At 46.0% G+C, this 26,911-nt stretch overlaps 1 protein-coding gene across 1 annotated transcript in view; it reads left to right on the top strand.

Moving 5' to 3' along the window:
* Positions 1–5,666, top strand: part of LARP6 (La ribonucleoprotein 6, translational regulator) — a 65,481-nt gene extending 59,815 nt beyond the window's left edge. Inside the window, exon 3 of the mRNA XM_078684934.1 lies at positions 4,096–5,666. Within this exon, the coding sequence (XP_078541060.1) occupies positions 4,096–5,154 (1,059 nt within the window). The 3' untranslated portion in view covers positions 5,155–5,666. The remainder of the gene's footprint in view (positions 1–4,095) is intronic.
* Positions 5,667–26,911: the final 21,245 nt, after the last annotated feature.

Below are 26,911 nucleotides of genomic sequence, written 5' to 3'. Positions count from 1 at the left end.
TGTAGGCAGGGCTACTGGAATTATAAGGCAAGGGAGGACCGAATTATGTGGCAGTTTTAAACTTGTGTAGGGCGAGCTGTATAAGTGTTTTGCAAGGAATGGGAAACTACATGCATTTGTGCTCGCTGCAGACAATATTTGTGGTCATAGCACAGAAATCAACAGTAAAAACAGTTCACCAGACCATACAACAGGCGACTAAGCAGCAATAAAATAAAAACGTCCACACACTGACCTGATTGGCCATCCCCTTGGGCAGTTCCAGCCTGCCCTAAAGGCAGGGCTACTGGAATTATGAGACAGGGGAGGGCCAAATTATGCAGGAGGGTTGATTGAGTTGTGTGGTAAGAAAATTTAAATAATGCTATGTGATGCAGCATATTTGGGGATAGTATTGCTTCATTATTTTGACATTTTTTTAAAAGGGTAACACTAAGCAAAGATTTCACCTCATCAGTACCAGTTTATAACCAAAGTACAGCAATAAACAACAGAAAGATGTCTAGTCATCCTTTGTGAAGGGCTTTCCACTCTACAGTGTTGCCACATTAGAAGCTCACCTGGCCCTGGCCGGGAGCAGCACGGGTCCCTGAACACCCTGGCGGTCTTGTGCAGAGTTAATCAGTTCACACACACATCTTTCCTCCCACCCCGTCCCCTTTATCCCTCTCTCCCTTTGCAGGCCATTTTATTTCACCCCTTTTTACAACTTCTGAACTCTCCCCATTCAACCTCTCACTGCACCTTTAATCATCTCTCGCTGTTCTGTTTTTTCAATCCCCTCTTCTCTCAGAGTCTCTCCTATTTATCTCATGGCCTCCCTGGCCCCTTCTCCTCTCTCAACCCTTATCACTTCTCATTCACCTCAAGTCTCTCCCTTCAAATTTGTGTCCTATCTATTTGTATCTTACACTTCTCCAGTCCTGCCATTCATCGTTTCCATCTCTCCTTTGTTCTTCCACACCTTCTTGAACTGACGTTCTTCTCTCCTGTTACCTCAGCACCCACCCCAGTACTCCCTCTATTCCCCTTTCGCTGCTCTCCCTCACCCACGTCGCAACAAATTCTCTTTATACCTCATGGATCACCTCTCAGCTATCTTCTCTCACCCTTTAATGGTAGCTCTCCCCTCTGCCTTCACTTTTCTCTGACACTCACCTCTCCTCTAGTGTTTCCGCAATTCCTTTGCCACTTCACATTTCTCTTCATCCCTGACCTCTCAAATTGAATTCTCTTACTCCCTGGCTGCCCTCCTCACTTCTCTCCTCTGTCTTCTCCCATCCCGTCTCCTCTCACCCTCATCTCTCCTCACCTCTCACATCTTCCCCTCTCACCCCACCCACGTCTCTCACCTTGCCTCTCCTCACTTCTCTCACATCATCCACCCCATCTCTCCAGTCCCCGCTCACACCTGCATCACGCCTCTCACCTCTAGCGCCACACCTCTCTCCTTGGCTCCCAATCGGCCTCACATACCCCCATCTCCTGTCAGTTAAAGTATGTCTGGCCCTGTCTTTCAATACCTAATAATCACACACAGACAGTGCCTTGTCAGTCCAGGATCCTCTCCTTCATCCCTACAGTGTTATCCCCCCTTCAAACCCTCCTCAGGCCCAACCAAGCACACTGCCCTTCTGTCAGCTGCATGATGGCAGTGCCGTTCTAAAGGGGGAAGAGCACCTGCAGCCTTCACCACAGCCGCACTAGCCCAACCCTGCCTCCGGAAGAAAATAAAAGGCACACCCTTAGCACACAACAAGTGACGCCTCTGGTTGGATTCCCCGCTTTTTCATATGTTGAATACTCAATGATAACACATGACTGAGTTTTGTTAAGAATGGCTAGTTTTGTGTTAAAAAAACCTTTTTTGTTTGAAAAGATTGTTCTTTCCAGTGGCGCAGGTGGGAGTGTGATTGCCTACCCTGTGAATTATAAAGCTCAGATGGAAGTGTCAGATTGAGAAGCATGTGGGATAACATTGCAATATAAGTTGAATAACAGACATCAGTAAATGAAACTCGTGCTATTTACCAAATGTAACTGGCTTGGTAGATGCCACGACAGTGTACAGTGGGGTTTTAAGGTGTGTAGGCAGTTGTCGGGGAGAACTGAGCTGATTATGGTAATTGATAACAGTAAGTTCCCTGCACAGGTGCGCAACGCCCATTTGGCTCTAAGGGCTTCAGCTCGCCCTCACCCTCGTGTGTGTCAGCCCGGACTGGGACAGCTTCCCGGACACACACACAGACAGTTTTTGCCGTCTCACTGCAGCCTCACCCGAGTACTTCACAGGTCTTTAAAAGACCATTTACATGTTAACGAGGCTTTGTTGTTCACTTCTTTCACCCCTTCTTTCACCCCTGCATCTTCAATCTACCAATTGCTAAAATATTTATCCCCTTCGAAGGTTTTATTAGCCCCCCCTCCTGAAACTTGACTCTAATTGCGTCTCTGGCCCTGCATACACACTAACAGGGAAGCAAGTACACAGAGAAGTGTTTCCGTTCGCACATAGTGCATTTACCTCTGGGGTCTGGTCCTTAGCTTTTGTTAAGATTAGCACATTTTGTCTTTTATTTTAAAAGATTAGTCTTTCCGGTGGCGCAGGTGCAAGTCTGACTGCCTCCCCCCTTCCTCCCCCTGCAACTCCACCCCACCCCAGAGCCCGGGACAGCCTATGTGAGCTTTCCTCAAGCCAAAACAGAGGTCAGAGTTCGGCAACAGATTACAGCGAGGGCACAGCAGAGGACTTTCAAAGACAGCATTGGGGAAAGGCGGGCGTGAAAATAAAGAAGTGTTTTGGATTCCAGTTCCAGGCAGAAGTGCAACTGGGAATGCGCGACCCCCTCTCTATGATACCACGGCCCCCCTGGGGGTCGCGCCCCACAGATTGAAGACCCCTGAGTTAAAGCGTGGCCTCCAAGGACAAGGCTCCTGACCCCGATTGTTAGTTCTTCCTCACCTCCATATGGCCTCCTTTCCCAAGCAGTGCTTTAATTCCCAGATTACTGCAATGAGTTAATCGGCTTGAAGCGCACCGACGTCTGTTTAGTAAGAATGCAGGCTCTACGCCTCTACCTCAAGTAGAAAAATAAAAATAAAAAAAGCAAAGCATAATGCAGGTCATTGAAATCTGATATGTGGACATTCTTACTAAGAACTGAGCGTGGTGACATAGTCCTCTGTCTCGTATCGGCGGACTCTGCCCGCACTCAATGCACTTTACCCACGCCATGGTGTAAATGCTGCTGTTTTAAGGGTGGGGATTTCAGAGGCGCCTGTACCGTGAATTTTAAAGACAAGACTCTGCCATGATGTAGGTGTAGGTAGAGGCCGTTCAGTAACCGGATTCACAATCGAAGGGACGGTGTTCAATATTAATGTACAGAGAGTGCTCTTGATCGGATAGTCCGTTTTTGATTTTGTAATAAAAGAGATGCCACTTTGTTCCGATTCAGTTAAACTGGCTGACCTGGTAACGTCTGGTCTGTACGAACACGGTATTGGGGTGGCACTTCACACACTGCACGCTGCTTGAAGAGGCGACTACTTAGACGAGAAATGGCATTAATTGTCTCCTCTGTTATTCCGAACAGTGCCGCCCCTCTTTGGAAGCGGCTACAATCATTCTGCATTACAATCTAGATTCCTTGAGCCTGCAGACCAATATTAATGGTATATGTAAGGTGTCCTAAACTATTCTCCAAGGTGTAACCCTACATAATAGTAGAAGTAGCGAAGCCTAGCTTCTTCAAAATCTTTACTATGCACAGGCCATTAAATCTCCTTTTAAAAAGCTGGCATCCTGAATAAATGTAATTCTTCAATTTGACATATTCGTAAGACTGTAACGTAAACCGTTTAATCCTAACCACTTTCTATTTAAGACCCATCCACACCCAAATCCTTTGTCCTAAAGTTCAAATTAACATGATTGCAGAAGTGAGGTTCACATATAAGTTGTGGAATACATTAGTAAATGGTTTTCTTAACTTTCATGGCAGCCAGTGTATGGGTTGAGGAAAGCGAATGATCTGAGTTGGCCGATTATCATCCTTATAAATTGAGTTTTTTTTTTTTTTTTTTTTCTTTCAGGTGAAACATCTTACCCGTGACTGGCGAACCACAGCCTATGCGTTGAAGTATTCAGATTCACTTGAACTGAATGAAGACAACCGGAAGGTTCGAAGAAATAGTCCCGTTCCAGTCTTTCCCAGTGAGAACCTCCCGAGTAAGATGCTGCTTGTTCATGACTTTCATTTGTTCCCTGAGCTCCAGTCTCTGAACAAGGAGCAAGAAAATGGTGGCATGCAAGAGAAGATCATGGAGCAGCTGCTCAAGGTGTTTGGATCATTTGGGGTTATTTCCTCTGTGCGCATCCTCAAACCTGGGCGGGATCTGCCCCCGGATGTCAAGAGATTCAGCAGTCGCTATGCACAGGTGGGAACAAAAGAGTGTGCAATTGTAGAATACGAGGAGGTTGAAGCTGCAATAAAGGCCCATGAGACCATGAGCACTGTGAAAGAAAATGAAGTTGGTATGAAAGTTATATTAATAGGTATGAAACCTCCAAAAAAGAAGATACCAAAGGACAAGAACTGTGCTGAAGAGTCAAACAAGAATCGTAAAGCAAAATCATTAAACAAGAGAGTTGAGGAATTGCAATTTGTTGGCGACGACTCTCCAGTATATAGTTCATCCGACCCAGATAGCAATCCCACATCTCCAATGATGGAGCGGAAGTATAAAGTTTCAAACAAGCTGAGTCCTTGCACCTACCAAAACAATCATCTTAGCCCCAATGCTTCACCCAGATCAAGTCCCTGGAACAGCCCATCTGGCCAGCGCAAGGTCGGGAAGATATCGCCGCTTGCAGATGGCACGAGTCCCGAATTCCCTAGGAAGTGCATGGACTATTCATCGGATAGCAGCATTACACCTTCAAGCAGTCCTTGGGTGCAGCGTAGGAGGCAAGCTCAAACTGTAACACAAGAGAAAAGCCCTATTGGTAGCCCAATGTTAGGGCGTAAAATACAAAATGCAGATGGATTACCATTGGGAGTCTTGAGATTGCCTAAAGGCCCAGACGGGACAAAGGGGTTCCATAATGGTGTTGAAAGGAATAAGCCTATGCAGAATCTAGAAATCACTTAATATATTTTAACATTCATGTTAAGAGAACACTAAATTTATTTTTATGCCTGGCAAAATGAATGGCTGTATAAAGTCTGTATTTAATTTTAACATGTTTTGTATTGTTTATGTAGATATTTTCATTTGTGAATTTGTAACTGCGCTGCACTTTTTAATTTTTTTTTATTTTCAATCTATAAATTTGTTTTTGTTTTCGGCTGGGTATGTAAAAGCTATGTACAGTAACTGTCCTTTCATGACGCAATGGTTTTTGTTTCAGACGGTGAATGTGTAAAAGGATGTGTCCGTGTTTAAAGTATGTGTTGAGGAAGTGAACAGTCCTAAGCTGAGCCCGTGAGCTTTGAAGAAATTAATTATTCCATGTTTGGAAAGGGACTAAGGGTTGGCAATCCCTTGAGGACCATTGCTGTTGACTGTCATTGGCTTCCAGAGACATTGCAATCCTAAAAGGGGACCAAACTAATGTAAATATTACGTCCTGTGAATTAAAAGTCAAATACTGAGCACTGAAATGCATTTGTTATTGATTTGTCCATCAAACTTAAGATGTTAGGAATGGGGGAATTGGACTCTGCTGGACTAGAAGTCTCGTGTATTTTCAAGGCAGCAATACTATCCAGTAAAAAAAAATTGGAAATGGTTTGATAATTGTTCTGAATGATGTACTGCTCGTCTCCTTTCCCATACTGCAAATTCAATTGTGACTTGTATATTTTACTCAAAAGTGGTAAATACTTAAAATTCTCCTGTATGCCGAATGAAAAGACTGCTCTGGATTATTCACCCCAAACAAAATCCTATCCCAATAGGAGGACGAGTGAAGAAAGGCAAATTGTCCATTCTGTAAGAATAGAATCCGCTTGAAAGGAATCATTCGATCGTAGTAGACCTGTAAGAATTGTCTGACTCTGTAATGGTATAGAGATGGGCAGCAAAATGTAAGATCAAATTGGTTTGGCGAGTCTAGTTTCATGACCGAGAACATGATGGGTAGTGGTGCTTAATGGGATCCTTTGTCATGTTCTAAAACTCACTAATTGCTCATTTCCACCAAATAGTGAGATTTGTGTGCGTTTTTTTTTTAGGGGGGGGGTCTTGCAATTAGATTTGCCTATGTATTAACCCCTTCGCTGCTAGGCCTTTTCCCCTCCTGTGCTAAGCCATTTTTTGGCGATTTGGGTCAGTGTGCACTTAGGCCCCTGTAACTTTTTGACCACATAAGGTATCCACGCCAAATTTGCGTCCTTTTCTTCCAACATCATGGGGATTCTAAAGATACCCAGGGTTTGTGGATTCCCTTGGAGGGGTCCCAGAAATTAAGCAAAATACAGTTAAATATTTGTTTTTTTCAGAAAAATGGGGAAAACGGGTTGCAAATGAAAGACTCTGGGTTTTTCCCTGCAAATGTTATCAAAAAAGGGTTTCTGGGGCTGAAATCAGCATTTTGTCAGCTTTTAGGAAATTACAGTCTTTTGTCAGAACGTTTTTCACAGTTTTGGCATTTTTCTGGGACATAGCCTATTTTTTCCTATTTTTAGGGCTTCCAACCTCCTAGTTAATGGAAAAAATGAGATCCTAAAAAGCTATACATTTTAGAAAAGTAGACCATTCTAAATTCAGAAAGGGGTCATTTGTCTAAATCCATGAAGGTTTCTTTATAGAAATTAACAGTTAAATATTGGAAAAATTGAAAATGAGTTGGAAAAAAACAGCCTTTTGTCTCCACGGTTTCAAATGTAACTTCTTGTAATTTGGTCAGCTCTTTGAAAGCAATATACCGTTACATCCGTTAGACCTTCCTGGTTGTGGGGGATATACAGGACCTGTAGTTTCGCCAAGAACCCGACGAACCCAGAGCCAAAAACTGAGCAGCAACTTGCTATGGTTTTTTATTATGTACCGGGTATAAGCAATTATTCTGGGAAAATGTATACATGGAAAAATCGATATGAAAGACACCTATGTATTTCTGAATTGGGTACAAATTATAGAGTTTAGAAATAGTATATATTTCCACATTTTCAAAATTGGGAATACTCATACTAGCATGAGAATTACTAATCATTTTTCAAAATGGTTTTTTTTTTTTTTACACAATTTCTTTCATTTTGAAGGGAGAAATGCATAAACTCAATAGGTAATAACAGTTAATTTATAAATATGAATTACCCTAAGTCTCCCGATAAAAACAGTACTTCACTTGTGTGGGTCGGCCTTGTGCCTGTGACAGGAAACTGGGCAAAATGCAACATGGTCATACCTCAATTTCGCAGTAAAAAATTGACCCTTTTTTGGCAAAGTGCCTACCTGTAGTTTTTGCACCCTAGCTCTGCTGGCACCTTGGGAAACCTGGGAAACCTATACATTTTTGAAAAGTAGACAACCTGGGGAATCCATTATGGTGTGACTTGACTGCTTCCCACCAGGTTCTGTTACCCAGAATCCCTTACGTCACTTACGTGGGTGGGCCAAAGCAGAACAGGCCAAAAATGTATTTAAAAAAATTTGTAGAATTCGGTATTTACAAGAAAGCACCGAGAATTCTACTGTTTTGGGGTCATCCTAGTCACATGCCTTTGGCCCACCCACACATGAGGTATCATTTCTCGGGAGAACAAGGGGAACGCTGGGTGGTAGGACTTTTGTGCCGGCACGGAGAACCCACGCAAACATGTATTGAAAAGTGGTTTTTAACCTAATTTTAAGGTTTGCAGTGAATTCTGGGTAAGAAAAAGTTGGGCGACCCACGCATGCCATACCTCGCTGGACTCCCCCGGGTGTCTAGTTTTCAGAACTGTTTGGGTTTGGTAGTTACCCCCATAAGGTAGTTTTGCTATAGGTTATTTTTAAGTATCCACCGTATGATTTGGGCCTTTTCCTGTTGCAGCCACTATGCCTACCCAAGCAAGTGAGGTACCATTTTTATCGGGAGACCTGGGGGAACGCTGGGTGGGAGGAAATTTGTGTGAGCCCAGTGATGCCACGCTATCCCACACAAATGTGTGAAAAAACTGATTTATTTTCAGCTAAAATTGAGGTTTGCACACCGCCAGTCAAGCACCAGACCATGCACACCGCCAGCCAAGCACCACTCCACACACACCGCCAGCCAAGTACCACTCCACACACACCGCCAGCCAAGCACCAGTCCAGGCACACCACCAGCCAAGCACTAATCCAAACACACCACCAGGCAAGCGCAAGACCACGCACACCGCCAACCAAACATCAGACCACGCACACCGCCAGCCAAACACCAGTTCACACACACAGCCAGCCAAGCACCAGTCCACTGACCCCTCCAGCCAAGCACCAGTCTGGGCACACCACCAGCCAAGCGCCACTCCACACACACCGCCAGCCAAGCACCAATCCCAACACACCACCAGGCAAGCGCAAGATCACGCACACCGCCAACCAAGCACCAGTCCACAGACACCGCCAGCCAAGCGCCAAACCATGCACACCGTCAGACAATCGACACTACACGCAAACCAACATCATACTTTAGTTTTTTTTTCAATATAAATAAAAAACAAATTGATACAAATCTACTAACACAACAACTAAAACTAAATACACTACACAAATGCCAACTTTGAAACTGAACAATACGTTTTAAAGAATAGAGACCAGCCAGTTAACTTTACCACTCATGGATGCTACCAAAAATTATTTTCCGTGTGGTAAATTCTAAAACAAGCAGGTACACACAGCCCCGGGTTAGGACAGTCTGGGCAGTACATACGAACCCCCTTCCACAAACCTCTTTGCCAACAGACGCTACATCTCTGACTGGGAAAGTCTTTTGAGGTTGTAGGAGGAATTTGATCAGGAAAGTGGTGATCTTTCAATCTGGCAACATCCTCCACTACTCCAACTCTAGGAACACTTGCATGTTCCACTAAAACAAGGCTGCCTATTACAGACTCCTGAAACTTTACAAAAGTCATCTTTGACTGAGGACAAGATTGCTGGAACACAACAAAAGCATTAAAGGTTGCCAAGTGGAAAAGATGGATAGCCAACTTCTTGTACCATACGTAAGCCTTACGAATAGCAGCATACGGTTCCAACCTCTGATCTACTGTCAACACCACCCATGTGCCTATTATAGTCTAAAATGCACACAGGTTTGCGTGCTTCTGCTACCTGACCCCAAACAGTCACCGGTTCAGTGCTTTCATCATGTATGGAAGTCAACATGTAGACATCTCTCCTGTCTGAAAACTTCACAGCTAGAAGCTCCTCACAACGCAATGCACTGCACTGTCCCCGAGCAAGCTTTTGACAAACAAGTTCTTTTGGGAAACCTTTACAGTTAGAGCAGATTGTGCCACAAGCAACAATGTCCACTTTGGCCAATTCCCTAAACAACCGCACACCAGTGTAGAAGTTATCTACATATAAATGATGGCCTTTGTTAAAAAATCCTCTACCAAGTTCCCACACAATTTTCTCAGTCACTCCAAAAGTGGACAGACAACCAGGGGGGTTAATCCTGGATTCCTTACCGGTGTACACCTGAAATTAGAGACCTATCCAGTCCGACTGTCACACAGCATATAAAGCTTAATTCCATAGCGTGCCCTCTTACTAGGAATGTATTGCCTAAATACCAAGCTGCCCTTGAACAACACCAAAGACTCATCCACTGCAATTTCTTTCCCAGGAGCAAAGATCTCAGGAAATCGATCAACAAAATGATCAATGACAGGCCAAATCTTGAAAAGACGGTCACAATCAGGGTGATCTCGTGGCAAAGCTAAATCATTGTCAACAAAATGCATCATCCGAAGCAGAAGCAAATACCGATCACGACTCATGACTGCCGGAAATATAGCTGTTGCCATCAAGGGATTAGAAGACCAATATGAAGCCATTGATGGTTTCCTAAGCAAGCCCATCAAAAAAGTTAAACCCAAAAACATTTTCATCTCCTCCAAATTTGTGGGAGTCCACCGGGTAGCTCTAGCGTGGGGCTTAAGGCTGGCACTGTTCTCCCTCAAACACTGTTCTGCATACAAATTAGTCTGCTCTACAATCTCTGCCAAAAACACATCATCCATAAACAACTTGAAAAAATCAATTGGAAAAAAGTTTTCAGTGTTCACCCTACACCCTGGAACACCTGTAAATTCAGGCAGTGCCGGCTGCACCATGCCTGGGGCAACCCAGAGGTCAGAACTTTCAACGGCAAGTCTTGCAGCCTCTGGCTGCCTCTTGTCTCACTACACCAACTGGAAGTCTAGCAGCCCCAGGCTGCAGCCGAGATGCCTCTCGCTGCACTATCGACACAGCAATATCCTCCGCAACCACAGGCACTTCATCCACACCAAAAGTAGCTTCATCAGCACTCAGAGTATCTTAATCATCAGATGAAGCCATGTGTGGAGAGAACGCACTACCTGAATCTTCACCTCCCACCTCTGCCTCAGAATCAGTCAGTCTCTGGACCATGGTCAGAGGAAGAATCAAAAAGCATTCCAACAACTTGCTGAGCAGTAATCCGGCGGCTAGCCATTATCCTTACTAAGAAAGGAGTCTGCACAAACAACTCAACAAGCAACATTCTCCAGTATTAGGGGTGTCTTTCATAGATTCACATGCCTGAATCATTCCCCGTCGTCGGAGTGGGAGTCCCACGGTACATAAAAAAGCAATAAAATGCCATAAATATGTAGTAATACCAATAGAAATGAACCAGGAAGTAAAACAGCCAATGGTACAGTAGGCAAAAAACTTCCACATCTATGACTCTCATAGTCATTATGTATAGTCCAAACTACAGCCAATCAGGTGCCAGCACCCACCAGAATGTTCTCCCCAGAGGCTCAGGCTCTCAGATTTTCTACCGCACGTCGTGTGAAGGGAGTCTCCCTGAGCTCTGCTCAGTTTCTTACTTCTAACTTCATTTGTGTCTTCACTTCAGGATGTCTTCAAAGAAATCTCTCTTTAGAGCCTGTGACTGCTGTGGTAAGCTTCGGCTTTTTGAAAAGGATCCACATAAAAAGTGTATCTATTGTCTCTACCCAGATCACCAGGCCTCTGACTGTAAGATCTGCAGAACCATGCCTCAAAAGACTCTCAGGGATAGAGAGGGTCGTTTACTTCTGTGGTTGAAGAGGCTAAAGGATTCTTCTAATCCTGTTTCTGAGGTAGGAAGTGTCACCTCTGGTTCTACTTCAGCCTCCAGGAAGAGGCCTGCGTCTGAGGGAATGTCATCTCCCAAGGCTAAACTGCCTAAAAAACAACCACCTGCTAAAGGACTGGATCAGCCTTCTACTTCTCAGGCTGTCCCCACCTCCAAGGGCATGGAAGGCGCTTCTGCTTCCAAAAAGGGGAAAAACCTCAAGTTTCCCCTATCTTCTGAGAGGATTTTACCACGGACTTCATCTCCGCCTCCTGTGATGTCCTCTTCAGCTTCCTCGTCGACGAGAACGACGACTTCAGTGACATCTACGGTAACATGTTCATCTCCTAAACCTGGTATGGTTATGTCATCGTCTACGGCGTCTCCAACGATGGTTTTTGTTTCTGTGAGGCCTGTTTCGTCGACGTCCGTCGTCGACGCCTCGTCGTCGACGCCTCTAAAGGCTTTACCGCCGACGAAAAAGGCTCCGTCGACGAGCTCGTCGACGAAAATAACACCGTCGACGAAGGGTGTCCCGTCGACGAAGGGTGTCCCGTCGACGAAGGGTGTCCCGTCGACGAAGGGTGTCCCGTCGACGACGGGTGTTCCGTCGACGACGAGTATTCCGTTGGCGAAAAGTGTCCCGTCGACGAGAGGTGATCCGTCGACGACAAAACCATCGGGAGTTAACCCTCCGACGACGCCGCAGTTGTCATCATGCACGGCACTACAAGTGTGGTCTCCGTCGACGGTGTTTTTAACACCACGGCAAGCAGCAGAACAACTGCGCAACACTGCAATGAGGCGTTCACCCCTTTGTATTTCACCTCACAAGGTGTCCTCTGAAGTGCCAGACCAACTTCTGGATTCTGACAGTGACAATGAGATGGTCCAGAATACTTTTGGGCAAGCCACTAGTCCATCGGAGTTACATATTAAACTTCAAGATGAAGAATATGATGATTCTCACTCTCCTGTTGAGGTATCGATGCCTGTGAGTACCCCTGTTGCTCAAGTGCCTGTGGATTTAATATCAAACTTACAATTTATGCTGGACGATTACTATCGGAGGTTCCCACCATCGGAATCGGCAGGTTCTGGACAGGCAACTCCAACTTCGGAAACGCCTCCACCCGTGCTCCCACCGGTGTGTCCACCTTCACACCCACAACCTGCTCACGAAGAAGACCCGCAATCCTCGGAAGATGACGACCAGCGGGAAGAAGGAGAAGTGGATGATTTATCGGAGTGGGAGGACTATCAGGTACAATCTCCTTCAACATCTCCTCAGACTGCGTCGGCCTCCCCTCCGGTGGATGTAGCGAACTTTCACTTGTTGATGGAGCGTGCAACCGCACTTTTTCATATGAAGATGGAGTATACGCAACAAGAATGTTTCCTTTACGATTTTAAGGATCAGCCCAGACGACAAATTAGGACAATACCCATCGTGGAATTCATCTGGAAGGAAGGTGTTAAGGTGATGTCGACGCCGGCTTCCATTCCTCCAGTCTTGCCAAGAATTGATAAGAAATATAAAGCTCCCGACAAAACGCCTGCATGTCTTCTTGGACAGGCAAAACTTGACTCTGTAATTGTCCAGGCGGCTCAGAAAAGAGCCAGAAATCCGTCCTCTGCAGTTACGGCGCCGCCGGATAGAGATGGCAGACGCCTAGACTCAATCGGAAAACTAGTTTCCACCATGGCTGCAACGACTGTCCGTGCTGCCAACGCATTAGCCATCTTAGGTCGGTACGACCGTCAAATGTGGTCTGACATCTCACCATTTATCGATCTCCTCCCTGAGCCATCCAAGGCTGAGGCACTTCGAATTCTCCAAGAAGGTCAAAGGACCTCTGAAGAGATAATCGATTCAGCTGTTGATGTTGCATCTACAGGATTTCGTCAATTAGCAGGAGCTGCGGTTCCGCGTAGACAGGGGTGGTTACGTTCCACTGCTTTCAGACAAGAAGTCCAAAACCGAGTTCTAGACATGCCATTTGATGGCAAATATTTATTCGGCCCCAAGGTAGAGGAGGCTTTACAGACTATCAAAAAGGATACCGAAACAGCCAGATCCTTAGGCACTCTACAATTCCACAAGCCGCCCTTTCGAGGAGCGAGAGGACGAGGAACGTCCTTCAATAGAGGTGGATACCAGCAACAACATCAACAATCCTCATACCGTCAGAGTAATCAGCGCTACCAAACACAGCGCTACCAGTCTTATGGGCAGAAAAGATCTCAATACACCCCAAACGGGGGTAAGGCTACCTACCGCGGCAAGGACAAGCGACAATGAAACTTTTCACCTGCCACCACCGTCTTTCCACCCTCACAAAAGACTTGGCGGAAGAATATCCAAATTTTACTCCAATTGGCAGTCGATCACAACGGACAAATGGGTCCTGGATATTGTGGCCAGGGGCCATGCCCTAGAATTCGAAAAATTCCCCCCAAATGTACCGCCAAAAGGCCCGCCTCCAGCTCACCTGAAGGAGCTGCTTACCCAAATCAAAATGATGATACAAAAAGGAGCGATCGAGAGCGTTCCTCAGAGGATGAGAGGACTAGGATTTTACTCCAGGTTCTTCCTGATCAGAAAGAAGAACGGGGAGTGGCGCCCGATCCTCGATCTTCGCGCCTTAAACAAATATCTAAGGAAATTGACATTCCGGATGCTATCTCTTCAAGAAATTTTGCATCTTCTAACAGCAGGAGATTGCATGGTCACCCTAGACCTCCAGGATGCATATTTCCACATCCCCATCCTACCTCGCCACAGGAAATTCCTTCGCTTCAGGGTGGCTGGCAGGGACTACCAGTTCAAAGTCCTTCCTTTTGGACTACGGTCAGCTCCAAGAGTTTTTACGAAAGTTTTAGCTCCAGTAGCTGCGCACCTCCGGCTGGAGGGAATACAAATTTTCCCATATCTGGACGATTGCCTTATAAAGGCCAATTCTCATGGAACCGTTCAACGTCACCTTCAACAGTGTCTGCACCTGTTTCAATCTCTAGGCCTGACAATAAATTTCACCAAATCCCAAATGCAATCGTCTCAAAGAATAGCATTCTTAGGAGCGATGTTGGACACTCACAAATGCAAAGCTTTCGTCTCCAAGGAGAGACAAATGAAAATAAGTCGGCTAGCACAAGATCTCATGCAAAGAAAGTCAGTTTCTGTCCGACTATACAAATCCTTTCTAGGGATGGCATCGGCTTGTATTCCATTACTTCCAAATTGCCGACTTCAAATGAGGCCGCTTCAGGAGGAACTAACCTTGCAGTGGCAACAGGTTTCAGGCACTTTCGAGGACCTCATTCAAATCACACCACTCATGAAGGAGTCTCTTCTGTGGTGGACACAGAGGTGTCATCTGAGTCAGGGTCATGCGTTCCTTCAAGAAACACCAAGTCTCACCATCACTACAGATGCATCCCTCGAGGGCTGGGGGGCTCATCTACAAGGCCTCACGATCAGCGGCAAATGGACTGCGCAACAGAAACAGTGGCACATCAATCGTTTGGAACTGAGAGCCATCTTTCTTGCCCTCAAGGCGTTTTGTGCCATCATTCAGAACACCAATGTGTTGATAAGAACAGACAACACAACAAGTATGCACTACGTCAACAAACAGGGGGGAACTCGATCTCTTCTCCTGTCTCAAGAGGCGCAGGAATTATGGACATGGGCTCTTCACCACAATGTACAGTTGCATGCGGTGCATGTTCCGGGAACGGAAAACGTCCTTGCGGACGCACTCAGCAGGACAACGATCACCACCCACGAATGGGAGCTTCACCAGGAAACAGTGGACCACATCTTTCATCAGTGGGGTTGGCCAGACCTGGATCTATTTGCGACAAGTACCAACAGCAAATGCCTGAGCTTCGCCAGCTGGCACCCCCACAAGAATTCTCTGGGGAATGCGTTCTCCATCGATTGGTCCCTGACGTTTGCGTACGCTTTCCCACCGATTCCGTTAGTCCCCAAGGTTCTGCGGAAGATGAAGAAGGAACCTTGCCGACTGATCCTGATTGCGCCCCGATGGCCGCGCCAGTATTTGTTTACAGAGCTCCTCCTACTTTCAGAGAGCAAGCCAATTCAGTTACATCCAATCCCGAACTTGCTCAGTGTTCAGGAAGGTCAAGTCTTCCATCCGGACCCAGCATCGCTGAGATTAGCGGCTTGGCTCCTGAACACCATGAGTTTGCACACCTGAACATCCCGGCAGACTGTAAAGAGGTGTTGGCCAAAGCTAGAGCACCCGCTACCATCAAGACATAGTCTTAAATGGAAACGCTTCTGTATCTGGTGCCGTTCAGCAGGTGTTCACCCTTTTTTAGCAAAACCTGAGGAAATTCTTCCTTTTTTCTTGCAGTTGGCACGAACAGGTCTGTCCCATGCTACTTTAAAGGTATTTCTGGCTGCAATATCCAGATATCGACAGGATGGGTCCAATTCTCTGTACTCAGCAAGAATTATCCAACAGTTCTTTAAAGGCCTCTTTAGAATGTTCCCTCCTGTACGTCGTCCACCTCCTTTGTGGCATCTGAATGTGGTCCTGGGTCAACTCATGCGTCACCCTTTTGAGCCCATCCATAGAGCTGACTTGAAGTATCTTTCGTGGAAGGTATCGCTGCTTTTAGCCTTAACATCCGCCAAGAGAGTTAGTGATATCCAAGCTTTCACTGTACATCATCCTTTCCTTCAATTCACAAGCGATTCTGTCATACTTCGCACAAATCCCAAGTACATTCCTAAAGTACCTTCGGATTTCCATCTGAACGAACCTGTTCTTAAATCGTTTTTTCCAGACCCACAAACTCCCGCGGAAAGAGCTTTACACTCGCTTGATATTAGAAGATGTCTTAAATTCTATCTACAAAGAACGTCTACTGTACGCACCTCTGACCAGTTGTTCATTACCTACGGTGCGATTCGTAAGGGGCAGGCAGTATCAAAACAGACTATTGCAAGATGGATATCTGCTGCCATTGCCTTTTGCCATGCACAGGCTGGGAGACCTTTACCATCTGCGCCCAGAGCGCACTCTACAAGAGCAGTCTCCTCATCTACGGCCTTATTTGCTGGAGTCCCTCTTCAGCAGATCTGCAAAGCGGCTACTTGGGCGAGTCGCCATACCTTTACCAGACATTACTGTCTGGAATCCATCAGCGAGGCTGATACTTCTGTGGGTCGAGCTGTTCTACGGAATCTGTTTCATTAAGGTGAGCCTCTGTTTCCCACCTCCTTGTTTTCTGCTGTCAGACGCTTCTTATGTTATGTTTTCACATATTTACATGATTGCATTATGTTATGCTTTATACGATATGTGTATATTCACTTTGCATTGTTATTTGCATTACTAACTGACAAGCTGGGTGTTATGAGCGTCTGTTCAGCAAAGATATGTACTGCTAGCTACTCTGATTCAGGCATGTGAATCTATGAAAGACACCCCTAATACTGGAGAAGAACAATAGTTACTTACCTGTAATCTGTGGTTCTCCAGTATTGGTGTCTTTCATAGATTCACATGCAACCCGCCCACCTCCCCTCAGAGGCTTTTTAGGCTATTATGGTTTACCTTCACTCCTTGCGAGAAAATCTGAGAGCCTGAGCCTCTGGGGAGAACATTCTGGTGGGTGCTGGCGCCTGATTGGCTGTAGTTTGGACTATACATAATGACTATGAGAGTCATAGATGTGGAAGTTTTTTGCCTACTGTACCATTGGCTGTTTTACTTCCTGGTTCATTTCTATTGGTATTACTACATATTTATGGCAATTTATTGCTTTTTTATGTACCGTGGGACTCCCACTCCGACGACGGGGAATGATTCAGGCATGTGAATCTATGAAAGACACCAATACTGGAGAACCACAGATTACAGGTAAGTAACTATTGTTCCTCTGCATAGTCAGTAAAAAAATGTAAGCCTTTATCACAAAGATCTATATACTGAAAAAATATACAATTCACTTACAAGAGACAGCTACTCACCAGCACCTACTGTGCAAAGACACAGCAAATAAGCAACGATATCCCAATAGAAAGAAGAAAAAAAAACTTGCATCTACAGAAAGCAAAGTACACATCAAGCTCAAATGCAAAACATGTTTTACAATCACAAAAAAAATAAACCAAACATACTCGTATTATTACACACTTTTTACAAAATTTACATTAAAATTGAACAAAAAAGGTCTCTTACCAAACACATGCAACTACACAAAAAGCAGAACCACCAGTAACGGAACCGCACACTGCAACAGTCTAAAGAGAAAAGAAAACATTACACTTTAGAAAACAAAAACTATACACATTGCAACAGGCTATGTCACAGGTTGTTACAAATGGGGGTGTCTGTCCCAATGGGGGACAGAATATAAATCTTTTTAAAATTTGGACCCCCTGGAAGCAACCCTTGCCCAAGGGGTCGCTTCCATTTAAAAAAAAAAAAAAAAAAAAAAAAAAGATTTCCCTGGTGTCTAGTAGGGTTTTTTGCTCCCTCCTGAGGGCAGAAAGGCAAAATTATGGGGCAGAATATATTCAATAAAAACTATGGGCCCAAGGAAGAGACCCTTGCCCAAGGGGTCGCTTCCTTTGCAAAAAAAAAAAAGACAATCCTTGGTGTCTAGTGGGCTTGTCTATCCCCCCTGGGTCCAGATTCGGCCAAAAAAAGGGCGATCTGCATTTTGCCCCCAGGAAACGACCCTTGCCCAAGGGGTCGCTTCCTTTTCATAAAAACAATAATCCCTGGTGTCTAGTGGGCTTTTCTGCCCCCCCCCCCCCCCCCGGGTCCAGATTCCGCAAAAAAACGCGCGATCTGCCCCTAGGGGGTCAGAAAAGTCTAAAGAATTAAAATATCCCCCTGGAAGTGACCCTTGCCCAAGGGGTCGCTTCCTTTCTTCAAAAAAACATCCCTGGTGTCTAGTGGGGGCATTCCTGGTACAGTATTGCGACGCTGTGCGCGATCCTGAACCAGGAATGCCCTGCATTGGGACATCAGGGGAGAGGAAACAGTGTTTCCTCCCCCCCCGATGCCTCAAGACACCCATAAACGCCCGCCCCACCGGAAAGCAGAAACCTTACCTGTTCGCTGGACGCGCTGGAAAGAAATGGCTTCCAGCGCGTCCAGCACTTTCTGATGACGTTGGCGTGCGCTGACGTCACCAGGAAGCGTGGGGGGCCCGGGGGTGGCAGCGGAGGGCTGTGCCGATGACGGAGCGGTTCCGTCATCAGCACAGCCCAACCGATGCTGATGACGGAACCGCTCCGTCATCGAAGGGGTTAAGGTATTTATTTTGTCTATTGGTTTGGTTCGATCTTACTCCCTTTCTATGCTAAGCAGGTTATTGGTATTCTTCTCTTCACCTCCTATTCAGATTATACCAACATTTTTCAAATTTATTTTTTCACGCTGTATTTCCCCCCGCAGGGAATCAAAATGCGGTTGTTACGACTGCGTTGTGATTCTGCATACCATTTACTCCGCAGGTCGTAACAACGACTGGCGGAGGGGGGGCGCTGGATGTTGGAATAGTATAATTTACTATTCCAACTCCAGTCTGTGCGGACAATAGGGAAGGTGTTGGATTTTAAATACAACACCTTCCCTCCCCAAGTCGTTGTTCTGACTTGCAGAGTAATGGTATGCGGAATCACAACGCTGTTGTAACAACCGCGTTGTGATTCCCTGCGGGGAGAAAGATTTGTGGTAAACTTTGTTTACCACATTTTACATATGTATGCTGTATTTGTACAGACAGGGTGCTGTACAGGGTCGAAGGCAAACCTACAGACCACTTGTGATAGAATTGTGTTTTTAATTAGCCAGAAGAGGAGGTGTGTGGTTGTCCCTTATGTATACTGGTGTGCTGTACCAGATTCTGGGTGCATAGATGTCAGTTGCTGTCAAGGCTGCCTGCACCCTTAGACGCTGATTCCAACAGCAAATTGGCATGACCAATATGAAGATCTCTAGATTTGGGACCTTCTTTAGATGTAAAAAGAACCCAATTCATAGAACGAGGAGACAGGAGGGTCAGTGAGGAATCTGCAATTACAGTATCCACCAGAAATATGGTTACCCAAGGTATGGTGTTCCTCTGATGTATACCTTTAATCACAGACTCCAAACCTTGTGAATTGATACCACAGCAATTCATTTCCAGGTGGTCGGGCTATTAACTGGCTCAGACCAAAAAGTCCTGCCGGACCAAGTGGGCAAAATTCCTCTGTCGACAAACTTGACTGCGGCAGTAGTGCTTTGTAAACATATGCACCAACACCCTTATGGCAGCTTGACAATTTTCCAGGTGCTCTGTGTTAGCACACTGGTAGCAGGCTTGAGTCTGGCAGAATGACCCTTGTATGTCCTCTGGCGGCTGCTCTTTTACCAATGCGTATCAGATTATTATAAAGAGAACAATCCTTCATGAGGTAGTCTGCTTTGCCCTGTAAAAACAGAGTTGATGATCCACCCGATATTCTTTGGTGCGATCAGTATAAGGTTTAATGTCCTCGTTGGTTCCAAACGAGGAAGTCTCTTCCTCCTAAGAGGGATGTGGTGAGGCACTGAATGCTAATATGAAAAAGGAGTGATCACGTATGGCAGAAAGGAAGTTCTCCAGTATTTGGGGTGTCTTTCATAGATTCACATGCCTGAATCATTCCCCGTCGTCGGAGTAGGAGTCCCACGGTATATAAAAAAGCAGTAATAAGCCATTTGTACATAGCAAATAACAGTTACCATAAACCAGGAAGTGAAGTAGCCTCAGCTACCAATGAAAAAACTTCCACATTAGTGACCATCCAAGTCAATATGTTAGACCAAACTGCAGCCAATCAGGCCACAGCTCCCACCTAGGTATTCTCCCCAGAGACCCAGGCTGTCAGATTTTTTACCGCACGTCGTGTGATAGGGAGTCTCTCTGAGCTCTGCTCAGTTTTTTCTTCTACTTTGAAAGTTTGAAAGTTTCTTTCTTTCCAACATGTCCACATCTAAGTCCCTTTTCAGGGCTTGTGACTCTTGTGGCAAGGCAAGGCTCTTCAAGGAAGACCCTCATTCTCTCTGCATATACTGCTTGTATCCAGACCATCAGGCTAAGGAGTGCAAGATTTGTCGCACTTTTCCAACAAAAACCCTCAGGGACAGAGAGGGTCGCCTCCTACTATGGATACAACGGAATAAGGACAAGGACTTGCCACTCTCTGAGGTAGGAAGTTTGGCCTCTATGTCTTCTATGGGATCTAGGAAGAGAATAGCTGAGGGTACAGTAACTACCCCTAAGGCTAAGGTGGCGAAACAGGCCCAGCACACGCTCGCTGCTGAGGAACCTTCGACTTCTAAAGTGAAGAAAGCCTGTCAAAAATCTGTCAAACAGCCTGTCATTAAAAAGACTGTCCCTTTATTGTCACCTCAGAGGCCTACAACCAAGGCAGCAGCTTCTCTGCCGGTTTCCTGTCAGACTGCCACTACAGTGACTTCTACTGTGACCTATTCCTCACCTGCCTGAACCGGACCGGTCTGAGGCTATCAAAATTTTACAAGAAGGAGAGTGTGCGTCGTCCGAGATCATTGACGCTGCAGTGGATGTAGCAGCTACAGGCTTCAGACAATTGGCAGGAGCCGCAGTCCTTCGGAGAGAAGGATGGTTGAAATCTACATCCTTTAGACATGAAGTACAGTCCAAGGTCTTAAATATGGCTTATGATGGCGAGTTTCTATTCGGCTCGCACGTGGATGAGGCTTTGCAGGCCATCAAAAAGGATACTGAAACTGCACGATCTTTGGGCACTCTGCAGTTTAGAAAATCTTCCTTTCGTGGCGCAAGAGGAAGGGGAAATTTCTCCAATAGAGGAGGATATTACCAACAGCGCAACTACACCACTTCTCAAAACACACAGAGGTACCAGCCATATAAGCAACAGCCTTATGGCCAAAGACGTAACTCTTACACACAGCCCCGAGGAAAAGCAACATATCGCGGAAGAGATAACACCAACAAGAAGTGAGGTTCACTTCCTGCCGCCAAAGTGTCCCCGCCAAAAACGAATTGGAGGAAGAATATCCCAACATTACTCAAAATGGTCCAAGATTACTACAGACAAATGGGTGCTGGATGTGGTATCCAAGGGACACATTTTAGAATTTGTAAAAACCCCTCCAAATTCTCCTCCAAAAGGGCCGCCCCCAGCACATCTCAAGGAGCTCTTCATCCAAATCAATTCCATGATTCGAAAAGGGGCAATCGAGAGAGTACCTCGACACCAGAGAGGGACAGGTTTTTACTCTCGTTTTTTCTTGATACGCAAAAAATCAGGGGAATGGCGCCCAATCCTCGATTTGCGTGCCCTGAACAAATTCATCAAAAAATTGACGTTCAGAATGTTAACACTCCAGGAGATCCTACAGTTTTTGGCAGAAGGGGACCACTTGGCAACACTCGACCTTCAGGATGCCTACTTCCACGTCCCTATCTTCCCCAGACACAGGAAGTTCCTAAGGTTCAGAGTGGCTGGCAGGGATTTCCAATTCAAGGTGCTTCCCTTTGGACTACGTTCAGCCCCGAGGGTATTCACGAAAATGCTAGCACCCGTAGCGGCGCACCTACGATTGCAGGAAATTCAAATATACCCTTATCTGGACGATTGCCTTATCAAGGCCAATTCCTACGCCACAGCAAACGACCATGTCCAAAAATGCCTTTGCCTGTTTCAAAGCCTGGGGTTTTCAGTGAACTTCGAGAAATCAGATCTAATTCCATCTCAAAGAAAGTCCTTCTTAGGAGCAACGCTGGATTCCAAGCTCGCCCAGGTCTTCATTTCAAACGAAAGGCAGAAAAAGATCAGAACGATGGCAACCACACTCCTCAGAAAAGAGTACGTTTCTGTTCGGAGATTCAAATCTTTCCTAGGGATGATCTCTTCGTGCATCCCTCTCACTCCAAACTGTCGTCTGAGGATGAGACCATTACAAGAGGAACTCAGTCACCAATGGATGCAGATATCGGGGTCCTTCGAGGATCTCATTACACTGACGCCTCGAATGAAGGACACAATCCTGTGGTGGAGTCAGGCACGCAACCTACAAATCGGCTGTGCCTTCCTCGCAGAAGTCCCAAGATTCATATTAACCACGGATGCCTCCCTAGAAGGTTGGGGCGCTCACCTTCAAGGGATGACGATCAGCGGCAAATGGGACGTTCAACAGAAGAAATGGCACATCAATCTGCTGGAGTTACGAGCCATTTTCCTCGCCCTAAAATCCTTTCTGGCAATCCTACAAGGCTCCACAGTGTTGATTCGAACAGACAACACAACGAGCATGCATTACCTGAACAAGCAGGGGGGCACAAGATCAGCCCGGTTGTCTCAACAGGCTCAAGAGATCTGGACTTGGGCTCTGGATCACGACATCAACTTGTCAGCGGTGCATGTTCCGGGAGTAGCCAATGTACTGGCAGATTCGCTGAGCAGATCCAAGAACAGCACTCACGAATGGGAACTGCATCAGCCAGAGCTGGATCGGATCTTCCAGAGGTGGGGTCTCCCCGATCTGGACCTGTTTGCAACTTATCAGAACAAGAAATGTACTCACTTTGCGAGCTGGATTCCCCACAGGGACTCTTGCGGGGACGCTCTATCACTCAATTGGGAACGGATCTTTGCCTACGCCTTCCCGCCAATTCCGCTAATACCCAAAGTCATCAAGAAAATGAGAAAGCAACCGTGTTGAATTATCCTGATTGCTCCACGGTGGCCACGACAATATTGGTTCACGCAGCTTCTCCTTCTATCAGAGTGCGAGCCAATTCAACTGCCCCGAATTCCACACCTTCTAACAATCCAAGAAGGCAAGGTGTTTCATCCAGACCCTCAATCTCTGAAATTATCGGCTTGGCTCCTCAACACCACGAGTTTGCGCACTTGAACATTCCACAAGACTGTCAGGAAGTCCTGGCCAATGCTAGGGCGCCTTCCACAAACAAAACTTACAAACTAAAGTGGAAACGTTTCTGTGTTTGGTGCCAAACTATGAATTTGCATCCAATGACTGCGGAGCCAGAAGCGATATTGCCCTTCTTTTTGCAGCTCGCTAAATCAGGTTTGGCGCACTCAACACTTAAAGTGTTCTTAGCCGCCATATCACGATACCGTCAGGACGGTAAGACTTCTCTATACTCCTCAAGGATAATACAACAATTCTTTAAAGGTTTATTTCGTATGTTTCCACCTGTACGCCGGCCACCTCCATCTTGGCATTTGAATATAGTCCTAGCACAGCTTCTTCGCCATCCCTTTGAACCTATTCATAAGGTCGATCTCAAGTTCATCACTTGGAAGGTTGCATTACTGCTGGCACTAACATCAGCCAGACGAGTGAGTGACATGCAAGCATTCACCATTAAGCCACCATTCTTGCAATTCACACCTGACTCTGTGATACTACGCACCAACCCGAAGTACATGCCCAAAGTACCATCGGATTTTCATCTCAATGAGCCTGTGATACTTAAGACATTTTTTCCCAATCCGCAGTCACCAGCTGAGCGGACTTTACACACATTAGACATTAAGAGATGCCTTAAATTTTATCTTTCAAGAACAGCTGCCATCAGAAAAGACGGATCAGCTATTTGTGGCATATGGCAGACCAAGACAAGGCTCTGCTGTTACTAAACAGACTATCGCCAGGTGGGTCTCATCCACGATAGGGCTCTGCCATCAACAAGCAGGTAAACCCTTACAGACCTTACCTAGAGCCCATTCTACAAGAGCAGTCTCCTCTTCAACTGCGTTGTTTGCTGGTGTGCCTCTCCCGCATATTTGCAGAGCAGCAACATGGTCCAGCAGACACACATTCACGAGGCATTACTGTCTGGATTCTTCAAGCGACACCGATGCCTCGGTGGGGAGAGCAGTCCTGCGAAATCTGTTTCAGTAAGGTGAGCCTCTGGTGTTCTCTCCCACCTCCTTTGCACTCTTTACGCTTTCTTATGATGTTACATTGCTTTCTTTTTATGCATGATAACTGTTTTGGCGTATAAGAGCGAGATATTGTATTACTGCTAACTACTCGGATTCAGGCATGCGAATCTATGAAAGACACCCCAAATACTGGAGAAGAACAATAGTTACTTACCTGTAATCTGTGGTTCTCCAGTATTGGTGTCTTTCATAGATTCACATGCACCCACCCACCTCCCCTCAGAGTCTCACCCAGACTGTTATGATATAGCTGTATATACTCTGGTACACTCCAGTGCTACAAAAATCTGACAGCCTGGGTCTCTGGGGAGAATACCTAGGTGGGAGCTGTGGCCTGATTGGCTGCAGTTTGGTCTAACATAATGACTTGGATGGTCACTAATGTGGAAGTTTTTTCATTGGTAGCTGAGGCTACTTCACTTCCTGGTTTATGGTAACTGTTATTTGCTATGTACAAATGGCTTATTACTGCTTTTTTATATACCGTGGGACTCCTACTCTGACGACGGGGAATGATTCAGGCATGTGAATCTATGAAAGACACCAATACTGGAGAACCACAGATTACAGGTAAGTAACTATTGTTCATCTGGTCCTCAATACCAACTTATCTGGGAAGAATGTAGTATAAGGTGGGATTGACGAGAGCCTTCAACTTGCTAACATGCCTTGCTGATAGTATGGCGACAAAGTAACATTTTCAACTGGTGTCTTAATCAACAATTGTGCATAGACTCAAAAGGGGTGCACTTCAAAACAATGAGAACTAAGTTCGAGTTACTCTATGGCATCCAAAGAGTTGTTGCAAACCTTCCAAAAATCTCTCCCAACTGGTGGCTTAAATACCGAAATTTGATCCAACAACCTAAAAAAAGCAGCAAAAGCAGATAAATAGCTTTTAACTGCCCAAGGCAAGTCCTTGCTGGGTCATGGACAAAACCAACAACACAACTTTGCTTGTGGCTCAATTTGGTAGGTTCTGCACCAAGCCACAAACTTCTCCCAACGTCTGGCATTTAAGCTTTTTTTTGTGTGTGGAGGGAATCCTTGTCACTAAGATGACATCAATGGCCTCAGGAGGAAGCTCAAGAGGTAACTGCTGCTGCTTACTAGCTAAGCATGGCGCTGCAAAATGTGCAGGCCTTGGTATAGTACCCTAACTTACTGCTGCAACAGAAGATTCTTCCGTAACTGCAGCTTTATTGGAGGATAGATGCTAACTCCCAGAAGTGCCAGGTACTACACGCTGCTGGCTCCATCTTTTGCCACTGGGATCAGTTAGGCCTGCTTGTTTCTAATTTTCAGAACTCTGGCCAAGAGAGGCAGTGGTTGGAAGACATAAGTAGTCCATTCAATATCTTTATTCAGTCGTACTAAAAATACACCATTAAAGTACATAAAATACATTGCAAATCCAGGTCACAATTTTTTTTTGACTTTACACATAGTTAAAATTAAAATATAAAAGGTATGCTTTTACAGCTCAGTATTTTAACAAATGTCCAGATTTGTAAAAAAATTGAGGATGCAATTCATGTTCAGAATTTGAAGCGTCAACATACTCATAGCTTAAGTAGTCCCGAGCTCCACACTAGACAGAAGCTGTCTCTTAGAGAGAGACCTTCCTGTTCAACTCCAAAATGCTGACATTGTGCAATATTGACCATGGCGAAAAGATATAGCCAGGGTTCTCCCCATTAATAATAATAATAGGGGGTCTTGTAAAGTGCTTGGTGATGCACAACGGCGTGTCCCCGCGCTATGATGCGAGCGCTAGCAGGAGAGAGTACTAAGGTGGGGACCCACTACCGGGCATATAGAAATGTTTTTAGCTTGGCTCTGAAAATGGGCTCTGAGGGTTCCAGGCACAACGCCACAGGAAGTTTGTTCCAGCTAGATGCAGCCAGATACCTGAAGGATCTGCCGCCCATCCTTATTTTGGACACCTTAGGAATGGACAGGCGCCCCGAGCCAGAGGATCTGAGGGAACGAGGGGGCTCGTATTGTGTCAGCAGACCCTGTAGGGGAAGAGGTGCCCTGCCATTGACAATCCGATGACAGGTGCATAATGCTTTAAATTCCACCCTGCTTCTCACCGGAAGCCAGTGCAGGGCCTGGAGCGCGGCTTTAGAAGCTGATCTTCTGGGCAGTCTGAGAACCAACCGGGCTGCGGCATTTTGTAAAACCTGCAGGCGGCTCAGATTCTTCTCGAGAGTCCCCAGGTAGAGCAGGTTGCCATAGTCCATCTTGGACGTGACTAGTGCATGCACTAGTATTTGGCGGGCTTTGATAGGAAGGAGCTCCAGAACCTTCCTGAGGGTCTTGAGGATCCCGAAACAGGTACCAACCACCCGATTGACCTGGGGTCCGAAAGATAGGTTGGAGTCGAACCAGACACCTAGATTCCTCGCCTCCTGGCAGGGAATTGGTGCTGGTCCCAGGCAAGGTGGCCACCACGCCGACGTCCAAGCCGCTCGGTCTCCCCCCACCACCAGCACCTCAGTCTTGCCTCCGTTGAGCTTAAGGCAGTCGGCAGACATCCAGGCAGCTAGGTCCTGCATGCATGCTCTGAAGATGTCTGCCGCAAGACCGGGTGCACGCGATAGGGAGATGACCAGCTGCGT

The sequence above is a fragment of the Lissotriton helveticus genome, chromosome 3_2 (genome assembly GCF_964261635.1).
Source record: "Lissotriton helveticus chromosome 3_2, aLisHel1.1, whole genome shotgun sequence".
NCBI lineage: Eukaryota > Metazoa > Chordata > Amphibia > Caudata > Salamandridae > Lissotriton > Lissotriton helveticus.
Note: the sequence above shows the minus strand (reverse complement) of the source record. Positions and strands in the feature narration are given on the sequence as shown.